Source organism: Pelobates fuscus, chromosome 2 (assembly GCF_036172605.1).
Source record: "Pelobates fuscus isolate aPelFus1 chromosome 2, aPelFus1.pri, whole genome shotgun sequence".
Taxonomy (NCBI): domain Eukaryota; kingdom Metazoa; phylum Chordata; class Amphibia; order Anura; family Pelobatidae; genus Pelobates; species Pelobates fuscus.
The window spans coordinates 80835102-80849336 of record NC_086318.1 but is presented as its reverse complement, the minus strand read 5'-3'; the positions used below and the strand labels follow the sequence as shown (position 1 = coordinate 80849336).

General features: G+C 40.3%; 1 protein-coding gene across 1 annotated transcript; it reads left to right on the top strand.

Moving 5' to 3' along the window:
* Positions 1–1950: 1950 nt before the first annotated feature.
* Positions 1951–13954, top strand: MRPS22 (mitochondrial ribosomal protein S22). The gene is made up of 8 exons (XM_063440941.1): positions 1951–2064; positions 5649–5797; positions 5882–6046; positions 7358–7501; positions 7597–7680; positions 7760–7905; positions 10889–10991; positions 13591–13954. The coding sequence occupies exons 1-8, from the start codon at positions 1986–1988 to the stop codon at positions 13681–13683; spliced, it is 963 nt and encodes a 320-aa protein (XP_063297011.1). The 5' UTR covers positions 1951–1985; the 3' UTR covers positions 13684–13954.
* Positions 13955–14235: the final 281 nt, after the last annotated feature.

The following is a 14235-nucleotide window of genomic DNA, read 5'->3' as shown; positions in this document are numbered from 1 at the left end:
CTTGAAAAAACTGCATTAATCCGTTCGGCCCGTCGTCGTGATGCCGGGTAACTAGTTTGTTTGGGCCGATGGTCCCTGTGTGGGGTGATATTAGCTGGATTCTAGTCGGCCATCCAGGAGCTGAAGCAAATGGCGTCCGGTCAGGTTGGTTGACAGGCTCTGCCCCCCTACAAATAGAGTGTTTTAAAGCCGTAACATGTATAATGACGATTATATCATCAGTAAAAGTGCAGTTTTGTGTGAAAAAAGCAAAAACAATATGAATGCTAGCTTTGGCCAGGTTTTGTAAATAAGTGGCTACTAAAAATGCTGGACATACTCCATTTTGAATACCCTGGGTTGCTTACTTTTTCAAATAAAATGCCATGATGGGGGTAATTCTCATTTCTGGGCTGCCATATGATCTCAAAGGCAACATAGACACTGCAAACCAATGAGGCAAACTGAAATGGGCAAGTGCTATATTGACCATATACATTTCCAAAACCTGGACATTAATCCTGTTTTACAAATAGAATTTATTCATTTCCATAGAGATTAACAACTGATTGAAATTTGGTAAATCTACACCTTATTCTAAAGCACATGACTTTTGTTATCAGCCACTTGCCTGCCCAGTTCCTATATTTATCCGAATCCAGGGGCGGTGCAAGGATTTTTGCCACGCTAGGCAAAGATCCATTTTGCTGCCCCTTCATGTCACTCACTCACTGACAGACACACACACTCACTGACACACACACACACACACAGACGTACACTCACTCACTGGCAGACACACAGACAGACACTCACTGACATACAGATACTCACTCATTGACAGAGACACACATAGGCAGACACTCACTGACAGAGGCAGACACTCACTGACAGACACTCATTGACATACATACACTCAGTCACTGACAGACACACCCAGGGAGACACTCACTGACAGACAGACACACACACACACACTGAAAGTCAAACACTCACACTCACTGACAGACACTCACTGAGATACATACACCTACTCACTGAGGGACAGACAGACACACGCACTCACTGACAGACAATCACACAGGCAGACACACTCACTGACACACACACACGCACACACACACACACACACACACAATCACCGACATATATTCACTTACTCACTGACAGACACACACACACACCCACTCACAGTCAAACACTCACTGACAGACACACACACACAGTCACACACTGACATACATATACTCACTCACTGAAAGACACACACTGACAGACACACACACACACACACAAACAGACACTGACATACATATACTCACTCACTGAAAGACACACACTGACAGACACACACACACACACAGTCAGACACTAACATACATATACTCACCCACTGAAAGACACACACTGACAGACACACACACAGACACATATACTCACTCACTGAAAGACACACACTGACAGACACATACACACACAGACACTGACATACATATACTCACTCACTGAAAGACACACACTGACAGACACACACACAGACACACATATACTCACTCACTGAAAGACACACACTGACAGACACACACAGACAGACACTGACATACATATACTCACTCACTGAAAGACACACACACACACAGACACTGACATACATATACTTACTCACTGACAGACACACACTCACTGAAAGTCAAACACTCACTGACAGACAGACAGACACACACAAAGGCAGACACGCAGAAAACAAATTATGGTACTGTAACAATAGCAGAGAGATACACACTGTGAACGGGAAAAACAGAAACGTACAAATAAATACAAAACAGTATTTGATAGGTTGGTGATAAGATCTTAACCCTTTCAATACCCAAATGTTTCAAATGTGTGTATAAAGCCACGGTGCACTACCCCCGCATGGATGTAACAAGTACTGACTATAAACTACACTTCCCGGCATGCTCTGCACCATCAGTCCGGAAGTCGCACTACTAGAGGTGACAGCAGACATGGCCGCTCGCATGGGATGTTTGTTGAGGAGGCTCAGGTCAGAGATATTGACCGGGAGCAGAACGCTGTGTGCTGGAGGTGAGAGCTCGTAACCATGCAACATCATACATTCATTATTGTATATCTTTATAACTAAAAGCGACAACAGACTCTGGGATACACACAGTAATAATATTATATTATACCCCATGTGATACAGGGATTGCTGGGATACACACAGTAATAATATTACATTATACTCCATGTGATACAGGGATTGCTGGGATACACACAGTAATAATATTATATTATACTCCATGTGATACAGGGATTGCTGGGATACACACAGTAATAATATTATATTATACTCCATGTGATACAGGGATTGCTGGGATACACACAGTAATAATAATATATGATACTCCATGTGATACAGGGATTGCTGGGATACACACAGTAATAATAATATATGATACTCCTTATCATACAGGGATTGCTGGGATACACACAGTAATAATAATATATGATACTCCTTATCATACAGGGATTGCTGGGATGCACACAGTAATAATATTATATTATACTCCATGTGATACAGGGATTGCTGGGATACACACAGTAATAATATTATATTATACTCCATGTGATACAGGGATTGCTGGGATACACACAGTAATAATATTATATTATACCCCATGTGATACAAGGATTGCTGGGATACACACAGTAATAATATTATATTATACTCCATGTGATACAGGGATTGCTGGGATACACACAGTAATAATATTATATTATACTCCATGTGATACAGGGATTGCTGGGATACACACATTAATAATATTATATTATACCCCATGTGATACAAGGATTGCTGGGATACACACCGTAATAATATTATATTATACTCCATGTGATACAAGGATTGCTGGGATACACACAGTAATAATATTATATTATACTCCATGTGATACAAGGATTGCTGGGATACACACAGTAATAATATTATATTATACTCCATGTGATACAGGGATTGCTGGGATACACACAGTAATACTATTATATTATACTCCATGTGATACAAGGATTGCTGGGATACACACAGTAATAATATTATATTATACTCCATGTGATACAAGGATTGCTGGGATACACACAGTAATAATAATATATTATACTCCATGTGATACAGGGATTGCTGGGATACACACAGTAATAATATTATATTATACTCCATGTGATACAGGGATTGCTGGGATACACACAGTAAGAATATTATATTATACTCCATGTGATACAGTAATAATATTATATTATACCCCATGTGAAACAGGGATTGCTGGGATACACACAGTAATAATAATATATTATACTCCATATCATACAGGGATTGCTGGGATACACTCAGTAATAATATTATATTATACTCCATGTGATACAGGCATTGCTGGGATACACACAGTAAGAATATTATATTATACTCCATGTGATACAGGGATTGCTGGGATGCACACTAATAATATTATATTATACTCCATGTGATACAGGGATTTCTGGGATACACACAGTGATATTATATTATACTCCATGTGATATAGAAGGTAACTGGTAAGAAAGGGTGTTATCTCTAAGCTTCCATCTTTTTAAAAATTCCATATGATATAGGGATTTCTGGGATACATTATATGCTGATAATCAGGACTGTCTCTCATTGTATGGGCATGCTGAGAGTCAGGACTGTCTCTCATTGTACGGGCATGCTGAGAGTCAGGACTGTCTCTCATTGTACGGGCATGCTGAGAGTCAGGACTGTCTCTCATTGTACGGGCATGCTGAGAGTCAGGACTGTCTCTCATTGTACAGGCATGCTGAGAGTCAGGACTGTCTCTCATTGTACAGGCATGCTGAGAGTCAGGACTGTCTCTCATTGTACGGGCATGCTGAGAGTCAGGACTGTCTCTCATTGTACGGGCATGCTGAGAGTCAGGACTGTCTCTCATTGTACGGGCATGCTGAGAGTCAGGACTGTCTCTCATTGTACGGGCATGCTGAGAGTCAGGACTGTCTCTCATTGTACGGGCATGCTGGGAGTCAGGACTGTCTCTCATTGTACGGGCATGCTGGGAGTCAGGACTGTCTCTCATTGTACGGGCATGCTGGGAGTCAGGACTGTCTCTCATTGTACGGCATGCTGAGAGTCAGGACTGTCTCTCATTGTACGGCATGCTGAGAGTCAGGACTGTCTCTCATTGTACGGGCATGCTGGGAGTCAGGACTGTCTCTCATTGTACGGGCATGCTGAGAGTCAGGACTGTCTGTCATTGTACGGCATGCTGAGAGTCAGGACTGTCTGTCATTGTACGGCATGCTGAGAGTCAGGACTGTCTGTCATTGTACGGCATGCTGAGAGTCAGGACTGTCTGTCATTGTACGGCATGCTGAGAGTCAGGACTGTCTGTCATTGTACGGCATGCTGAGAGTCAGGACTGTCTGTCATTGTACGGCATGCTGAGAGTCAGGACTGTCTGTCATTGTACGGCATGCTGAGAGTCAGGACTGTCTGTCATTGTACGGCATGCTGAGAATCAGGACTGTCTGTCATTGTACGGCATGCTGAGAATCAGGACTGTCTGTCATTGTACGGCATGCTGAGAATCAGGACTGTCTGTCATTGTACGGCATGATGAGAGTCAGGACTGTCTGTCATTGTACGGCATGCTGAGAGTCAGGACTGTCTGTCATTGTACGGCATGCTGAGAGTCAGGACTGTCTGTCATTGTACGGCATGCTGAGAGTCAGGACTGTCTGTCATTGTACGGCATGCTGAGAGTCAGGACTGTCTGTCATTGTACGGCATGCTGAGAGTCAGGACTGTCTGTCATTGTACGGCATGCTGAGAGTCAGGACTGTCTCTCATTGTACGGGCATGCTGAGAGTCAGGACTGTCTGTCATTGTACGGCATGCTGAGAGTCAGGACTGTCTGTCATTGTACGGCATGCTGAGAGTCAGGACTGTCTGTCATTGTACGGCATGCTGAGAGTCAGGACTGTCTGTCATTGTACGGCATGCTGAGAATCAGGACTGTCTGTCATTGTACGGCATGCTGAGAATCAGGACTGTCTGTCATTGTACGGCATGCTGAGAGTCAGGACTGTCTGTTCATATTTGCTGTAAGCAAGCTTTCAGTGATAACGGTTTCTCAGTTTATTGTAAAAGCCTGATTTATTACCATAACTGTCATTCATTGTATGAGCATTCTTGGAATCAGTCAGTATATATTTTGTTTCAGTGAATGTCGTTATTTTGGCATTGAACACATATATATTTTAAATGATCTCCACTTGAAGATACAGTTTTTGTTAATATTCTTAAATGAATATAGTTTTTTTTTTTTCTAAAGAAAATATTTCGACCGAGAATATCAAATCTTTGTATCTAGCAAGGTAATTCACTCCTGCTCCTTCATGCTGTGTGCACTTTACAAACTTGCAAAATAGAGATAATATTCCCAAAACAGTTTTCACTATGTCAAAGCATAGTATCAAAGTCTTAGATAGAACATAGAGCTCACTGTCTGTTTTGTGTGTACTCCCTAACATGCAAGGCACATTCCCAATTGGATATCTTTACATTAAAGATATATTTTAGAGGGTTTGGTTTGAATGTCAGTTTTCTTTTCCAGCTCCCAGGTCTCCTGCTTTCTCAGACCCAGACGTGCAGAATCTGCTGAAGAAGATGACCAGTCTTAATCTGGAGAAGATCTTCAAGCCAGTAAAGAAGGAACTGAACCCTCCCACATACAAACTACTAACAGAAACACAATATGAAGAGGTAACATGACTAATCCTAATTGATATGTAATGATTAGTGAACGATTCTTCCTTTCTCTAAATCCAATCTATTCTCTTTGTGCAGTCTGTACAGAAGGCAGCGAAGGCTGCTGCTAAGTACCTGGAGATGCCACCAGTTATGAGTGAGCGAGAGCCAATAAATGATATTTTGGCTGAGGATGAGATTCTTCGCGACTTAGAAACTTCTAAATATGTTTTCACTGATATAACTTACAGTACTCCTCACCGCGTGAGTATCTACAACTGTTGTCCTTCCTACACATCATTAGTACAAATTGCATCTGATATTGATTACCATAGTTATATGCCCAGGTCAATGCCAGTGACAACAGAGACAAGTACTAATGAATTCTCCTCCAATTTATGTATATAAGTTCACAAAATCTTTTCATGGGATGGACGTGCTTTAAGAACACTATAGGCACCAAGACCACTTCATCTCAATGAAGTGCTTTGGGTGCCATGTCCCCGCTCGTTTTAATCCTGCACTGTAAAATATTACCATTCTTCAGGAACGCAATGCTTTATTGTACGGTCGAAATGCTTCTAGTAGCCGTCATACTCATAGCACAGTAATTCAGCTATTTCTATCTGATGGTCTCATAGAGAACATCTGATTGGCAGAGAGGGGGGTTTTGCCACACATTTGCACTAGCCTCCCAATATTTTCTTTTGGGTAGAGCATTGGATTGGCTGAGATCATCAGTCCTGATGATTACAACCAAGGAGGCAGGAAGGCAGTGTGGAGACTAAATGAGACTGAAATGTTTAACAGGGCACTATAGCACATTTGTAATCCTATGCTATAGTGTTCCTTTAACAAAATTAAAACTTGTATACTTGAAACCTCTTCAGATTTTTATCACTGTGTTAGTAAACCCACTTTCCAAAATCAGTGAGTGGCCATGTTCTACCGTGGTGAACTAATGTACTGTGTAATGGAAATAACCGCAGAAAATATATCTAAGTTTACATTGACTGCCAGGGTTGTAATTTTTTTCATATAATCAATAATTAACCCCTTTTTATGTACCTAGAAAAGTTACTCCAACCAAAAAACAATGTTTTAAGAAAACACTATCTTTGGTTAGAACCCTTCTGTGCTGGTCCACCTCTTCTTCTGTTTCAGTGCTCAGACCAAGTTCCCCCTGCAGCCTGGTCGACCTCCGCTAATGGTGGAGGGACACCTCTGGCAGCAGAGCGGATAGTCCCTGTATGTGCAGCATTCCACAGTGAAAGACCGCAAATACACACTCCAAGCGCCATGACCACTTCAAATCACTGATGTGGTTGTGGTGTATGGAGTAACCCTTTAACCCCTTAAGGACCAAACTTCTGGAATAAAATGGAATCATGACATGTCACACATGTCATGTGTCCTTAAGGGGTTAAGCTAAGTGAGTAGCCATGAAACCAAAATGAGCATTATTTACAGCAGGCATACTGTCCACTCTGGTCAAACAGACTTCAATAATTGCATTGTGTTAACGTGATAGGTTATTTCGGACAAAGTTGGTTATTTATTGTCTCTTGGCTGTAGGAGAGGTTCATTGTTGTGCGAGAGCCAAATGGAGTACTAAGGAAAGCTACATGGGCTGAAAGGGACAGAATGATCCAAGTTTATTTCCCTCAAGAAGGACGCAAATTGGTTCCACCACCTGTTTTCCAGGAAGAGAACATGCAGGTATAAAATTAACTTGGAATAAGGTAGTAATTGTTACACAAATTCTATGTAATTCAGATGGAATATTGTTTTGTGTTTTTTTGCTGTTACCACAGGTTATGTTCCAGCAGGATCGTCACGAAGAGCTTCTAAACCGTTGCCTTGTCCAATTTGATCCAGATTCTCCGGAATACATCAGAGTAAGATCCACCTCCTCATTCTTGTGTAGAAATCAACCAGCTCCAGGTTACAGCAAAGTGATTTTCTTTCTTCTTTCAGGTTCATCAACAGACATATGAAAATATTGATCAGCATGGCAAGTATGATCTACTGCGCTCCACAAGGCACTTTGGTGGCATGGCTTGGTACCTGTGCCGCATGAAGAAGATAGATGGACTTCTAATAGACATGATTCAGAGAGACTTGTGCGTATATAAATACAGTGTGTCCACCCTAAGGAAATTTTCCTGATACAACTGTTTTGATATTGCTGCATTATTTATGTATACTCTGACTGCAGACATAACTGTTGGGCTACCAATAACTAAGGCAGACTATAGGATTTTGAGTGATGAAATTTTGATCAAATCTTCCCCGTACTCCAAGTTTGGATGTTGAGGGAGGTTGTGAGGTGAGCCCTGCTACTACCTGAGAAATCAGAGAGAACATGGTTCCTGCTAGACACCAGGGACAATGTTGCTGGTCTCTCTGTATCCTTGCCTTAACTCATTGCTGATAGAGGAGCAGCAGGAAGCAGAGGAGAGGGTAAATAATTTGCTCACTAGTGTGTGATTACGTTATGAATGTGTGAGTGAGTGGCTAGTGATGGCATTTGTGGCTCTACATGTCTGTGTACACATAAATATGTGGAGGGTATAGTTGTGTGTTCTTCACTTATTAATGCAAACTTTTTGGGTTTCCAAATTCCAGGAAAATGTGTTTAAAGCTTGTGGCACAAGTCACACACTCATTGGATAGCATGCATATACATTTGTTATTCTTTTAAAATAACATATAGTCTAATGGACACAACAAAGGTAGCAATATTATAGTATGGTAAGAAAACTAGACGGCTGATGTTAGCAGTATTACTTTAGACAACTGATCTGAAACGAGTTGTAAACACATACATCATAAAGCTAAATTTATAGTCATGGTTATTTATTTTTATTCATTTTTCTATGGATCGTGCTGCCAATATGTTTTTTTGCAATTGGAGTACTGATCATTCTTAGATGGCATAACCTGTAACTTATGTGAGTAAATAGTCATAATAACTAGCTGCAAATAGGCTGGAATAGCCTGCTTCGGGTCCTGCTTTCAATATTCTGAGCCCAAAGGACGTTTGACAATTGCAATATTAATGGAAAAAAACAAACATGACTCATACAGTAATATAGGACAGCTTATTAGTGTGTGACAGTCATTCCCTTTGAGTAGCTCATTTAATGACATACTGTCTTTCTTTCTTTAGAGAGCCAATTTATTTACTTATTTTTTTGTTTTCGCATACTCTTCCATTATAAATGTCTGCACATGTATTTTTTTTTTTGCATGACTATACCTTGGTCAGAGTACAGACCGCTGATGGGACACCACTTACAACTTTTGTCCAGCTTGAAAGTTTACATTAAAGGAACACTCTGGACACCATGACAACTTTATCACAATGAAGATGTTATGGTGCCAGGAGCCACATGGTGCTTCATTACCTTTAGGGGTTAAATTGTTGACAAATAGTTTAACCCCCTAAGCTGACTTTCCAGTGCCATTCCTCCCTGTAACTGTCCACATCCCCTTTCTCTAGTTCTGATCCAGGAAGCATGGCCTGCTGACGCTAATCAGCTTAGAATGGTCAGTTGATGCTTTAAGCTAATCAGTAGCTCCCCATTCATTAAAAGGTATGCACCCCTTTTTTTTTTTTTTTTTTTTTTTTTTTTACATTTTTAAAATTTTCTTTATGAATGGGGAGCTACTGAGCGTCAGGTTTAACTGGCAACGGTAAGGAATCACCGGGAGCTTAATTTTGATTATGTTGTTATGGTGCTCAGTGTTCTTTTAATTCCAACACTCTATCTTTAAACCAATGTTCTATCCAAGAACAAGAATTTTTATCTAGACCAATTTCTTTTCATTTGAACACTAACCCATTGTGTATGTTAGTTAAAATAATTTACTCTGCTCTGCACAGAGAGCACAGGAATTTAGTCACAGGGAGAAATGTCTTGGAAGAAAAAGAAGTTCATATTGTGGCATGGTTAGGGGGAAATGGAATCATGTAACAGTACTTGGTAAAAACAAATGATCACTCCATAAAATAGCATACAAGTGGATATGTTTTGGAAGAGTTCTAAAATGCTTGCGGTGATTCTTTGATTAAAAAAAAAAAAACTTAGAATAAGTAAGCCACGTTGCTGGACAGCATGTAATTAATGTATTGTCTGAATTAACGATCTGCTCATAGCACATCTACGCTCCATTCAGATCCCAACTGGAGAATGAAAAGACCGCTTCAAACCCTGGTAGAAAAACAAAACGTATACCTTTATTCCTTTGTAGCCAAATAACACAGAATGTACACACAGGGGATACTGCAAAACAAGGAAACCACAACCACTGTCTAACTTGTTTAATACTATATAGGCACTTCACCCGATATAATACATTGGATGTCTTTAGGAGGTGGAACCTCACTCCACAGCCTCCCCTGCATTGTGCCTTGTATATATTTTAGCAAGACCTGCATTTTTCTATATGCTTGAGACTTCCAGCCCTTTTTCTTCATAGATCCAAGGAGCTCAATGTTCCTGTCTCCCATCATTCTGTTAATTATAACTATGATTTATAAACAGCACTAGACCTAAAGTAACAACTTCTAAAACCAGATGTCACTGGGAAAGCTGTGATCCCCTCTGACCATTCAAGAGTTTTTGTGAATGGTGTATGCATGCTGTTTAAGTATTTCAGAAAGCTAAACTGCTTTACAGGTGCATTTCTTTAATGTGTGTCGTTTTCATTTTGCAAAAAGTTTATAAATTAACCTTGTTACTCTTCCCCGCTATCAAGCAGACGGCAGGTCTTGTTACTTCCTGGTGCTTAGCTCGGTGGAACTAAACTCGAGACACAGCTCTGAGCACCTGCCTTGCAAAAACTTCTCATTGAGATTGGAGAGCTTCAGAAAATCTACACTAGGGGAGGGAAAAGGAGGGCTAGCAAAGTCTTCAGAAAAGAGAACTGCAGATTTTGGAAGCTGTTTGTTTTTAAATAAACCCTCAATGAGAAAATGCATGCAAGTTTTGATTTGGGGTATACAGTATATACCAAACAGTGATTTTTATTTTTAGTGTATTTGGGCAGTGGAGTCCCTTTTAAGTTCAAGTAACATTTAACAATCTGTGTTTTTCTTAGGATTGATAATTCGGACACCTTAATCCAGTTATATAACATTCTACATCCAGACACACTGTGTGCCAAGGAGTCACAGGGAGCTGAGGGTGCCATGTTAATTCAGGTGAGTTCTGTTTTTCAACTACTCTATTTCAAATGATTCCTTTTAAACTGAGAGAAGACCTCATTTTTGTTTATATGGAGAACTACCATGTGTAGTATTCCTCTCTGGCTCATGTGTGGTTGAAACAGAGAACATTTACGTTGCTTAAAGGGACTCTCCAGAGCCAGATGATGTCCCTCGCCGCTGCTTTTGTGTCCGCCCACTCTCCTCCCCTTCATCACGTCAGCCGGCGGGGAAGACTGATCACGCCCAGAGACCTAATGCGCATGCGCGGCAATGCCGCACACGCGCATTAGACCTCCCAATAGGAAATCATTGAAAATGCTTTCCTATGGGGATAACGCTGGAGGTCCTCACACTCCCTGAAGTTGCCTCTAGTGGCTGTCTAGTAGACAGCCCTAGAGGAGGAGTTAACCCTGCAAGGTAATTATTACAGTTTATAAAAGCTGCAATAATTACACCTGCAGGGTTAAGGGTAGTGGGAGTTGGCACCCAGACCACTCCAATGAGCAGAAGTGGTCTGGGTGGCTGGAGTGTCCCTTTAATATGACAAACCCATCAGAGGAAAACCTTATATTTGCCTGCTGGAAGAAGCATAAGACTTAGCTTATTTAAGTTGTTATGGGAGCAGCATTGTCCATGCACCTTCCTACCTTCTGGCGTTAAACTATCTGGCAATGGGAAGGTATGGCTCTCTCCAGTTAGTTTAACTTAAATTGTTGGTAAGACTTTTGCGCAAATCCTTTTCACCTGCAACAATCTTATTCACTTCCTGTTAATTTATAGCCCTACAAACCAACCCAAATGGGAATTATGTGACTGACCAATTTGTTCAGGTCAGGTGTAGATTAACAAGAATTTAATTTTTGTTTGTTGTAGTTGAAAAAGATTTCTGCACAAGGTCTAATATTAGTTGATTACAAATTATTTAGTGATTATACCCCTCTAGGACTGAGTGCTGGAGACTGGGAAGGCAATTTTAGTAAACTGAAACCATTGCCATGTTTGCAGAAGCCAGCTTTTAAACACAAGTGACAGAGCTGACTTTATTTCTTTCTGAAAATCAGTTTTGTTTTTTTTAATTGCCCCATTCTGATGTTGACAATATCTGCATGGTTTATATATTTAGTTGCAGCCACATACCGTAAATACTCGAGTATAAGTCGAGTTTATCAGCACATTTTTTTGTGCTGAAAAACCCCAACTCGACTTATACTCGAGTTAATGTCTTTATTATGGCAACTTACATTGCCATAATACAGACCACGACGGCAGGGCTCATTACAAGTCCAGCGGTCCTGTTGGGGGTTGGCAGAGAGCTGTAACTTGCCTTTCCTGCAGCTCCTGTCAGCTCCCTTCTCTCACCTCCCTGCCGGTCAGCTCCCACTGTAAGTCTCGCGAGAGACCGCGAGACTTACAGTGGGAGCTGACAGAGGAGCTGACCGGCAGGGAGGTGAGAGAAGGGAGCTGACAGGAGCTGCAGGAAAGGTAAGTTACAGCTCTCTGCCAGCCCCCTCCTACACAGCCATCCACTGGACCACCAGGGAATGAGAGCCCCCCTCCCTGGCCATGTACCAAGCAGGGAGGGGGGACGAAAATAAAATGAAATAATAATTTAAAAAAAAAATTACAATAAAAAAAAATTAAATTATTAAAATTAAAAAAAATTAAATAAAAAAATAATACTTAAATCATTTTTTTACAAATATTAAAATAAAAAAAATTGAAAATAATAAAAATGCCCTCCCCCCACCCAGTTCACACACACACACTCACTCTGCATTATATACACACACTCATACACACACTCTGCATTATATACACAGTGTTTGTATATAATGCAGAGTGTGTGTTTGTTTGAGTGTGTGTGTGTATAATGCAGAGTGTGTGTTTGTATGAGTGTGTGTGTGTGTGTGTGTGTGTAATGCAGAGTGTGTGTTTGTATGAGTGTGTGTGTGTGTGTGTGTAATGCAGAGTGTGTGTTTGTATGTGTGTGTGTGTAATGCAGAGTGTGTGTTTGTATGTGTGTGTGTGTGTATATAATGCAGATTGTTTGTATGAGTGTGTGTATATATAATGCAGTGTGTTTGTATGAGTGTGTATATAATTATAAAAATCACAGAATTTCATAGCCCCAAGTTTTACCCTCGACTTATCCACGAGGCATAGCATATTTCACAATTGTTGGTCACAAAACTGCACTCGACTTATACACGAGTATATACGGTACTTTATTGCCTGTGATTTTGAACAATTGTGCCTTATAACCCATGCACAATATGCACTCTATTGGGTATAGTCTGTTTCATACCAAAATGTCACACACATTAGACATGTACAGATGTAAGGTTTGTTTTGTCCATAAACTACTCAGTTTGTATGAATCAAAATCATTTTAATCCATGTATGAATGAATTGATTTGTCTAGAAAATAAATGATTTCCTGGACAGATGGCTTAATTCCGATGTGGTTTAAAAGAAGTTTGATTTGGATGACTTGATTTGTTTATGAATGCAAGACATTTTTGCACAAGTCTAATGCACACCCACTGGTATGTTGTCTGTATTTGACTAAAGTTTGTACTTTAACTATCTTCAGATCTTTTTGAAAACGGAGGCTCGGAAGCCAGGCTATATAGAGTTAGCTCTACAGGCATACCAGGAGTCCAAAATCAGCACGGCTTCATCGTGACAATGCTGCTGATATTTGTCTGAAAGATTTGTATTCATAGAGAAGCAGACCTTACTTGTCATGAATTTACACCAAAAAGGCTGGACTGGGTTGTTTTGCATCCAACTATGAATGTGTAACTGTTTAGTTACACTGCCTACTCTGGAGTCCAACAGTGATAGGTATTGCTTATGCCCTCTGTTTCTGTAAGAAAAACCCATGAGTGGTCCTCGGTTATAAATTTACTGTTATCAAATAACATTATCTATATCTTCCATTTCTAATAAAATGTTTACACAAAAAAATATTATTTTCTTGTCTCGGTACACTAATTTTCTAAACTCAAAGGAAATTTTAATTTAAAGAAACATTCCATTGCCCTACAACACAAGGCTAAAAATTAGTCAGTTGTGATAAGATGTGTAATGCCCAATTCTTACAGTACAGCAAAATAAAGGCATGTGTATTTATGTCCATGTATAAGTGGGGTAATAATTGTCTCCGCAGGCTCGGGTATGTCCTTTAAAAATAAAAAAGGTAAATATTAAATGCATACATCATGTGACCAAAAAC

Coding starts and splice junctions, on each gene's coding strand:
- MRPS22 (XM_063440941.1), top strand. CDS start 1,986: ATGGCCGCTCGCATGGGATGTTTGTTGAGGAGGCTCAGGTCAGAGATA. Junction 5,798..5,881: donor CAGAAACACAATATGAAGAG/GTAACATGACTA, acceptor CTCTTTGTGCAG/TCTGTACAGAAGGCAGCGAA. Junction 6,047..7,357: donor CTTACAGTACTCCTCACCGC/GTGAGTATCTAC, acceptor TCTTGGCTGTAG/GAGAGGTTCATTGTTGTGCG.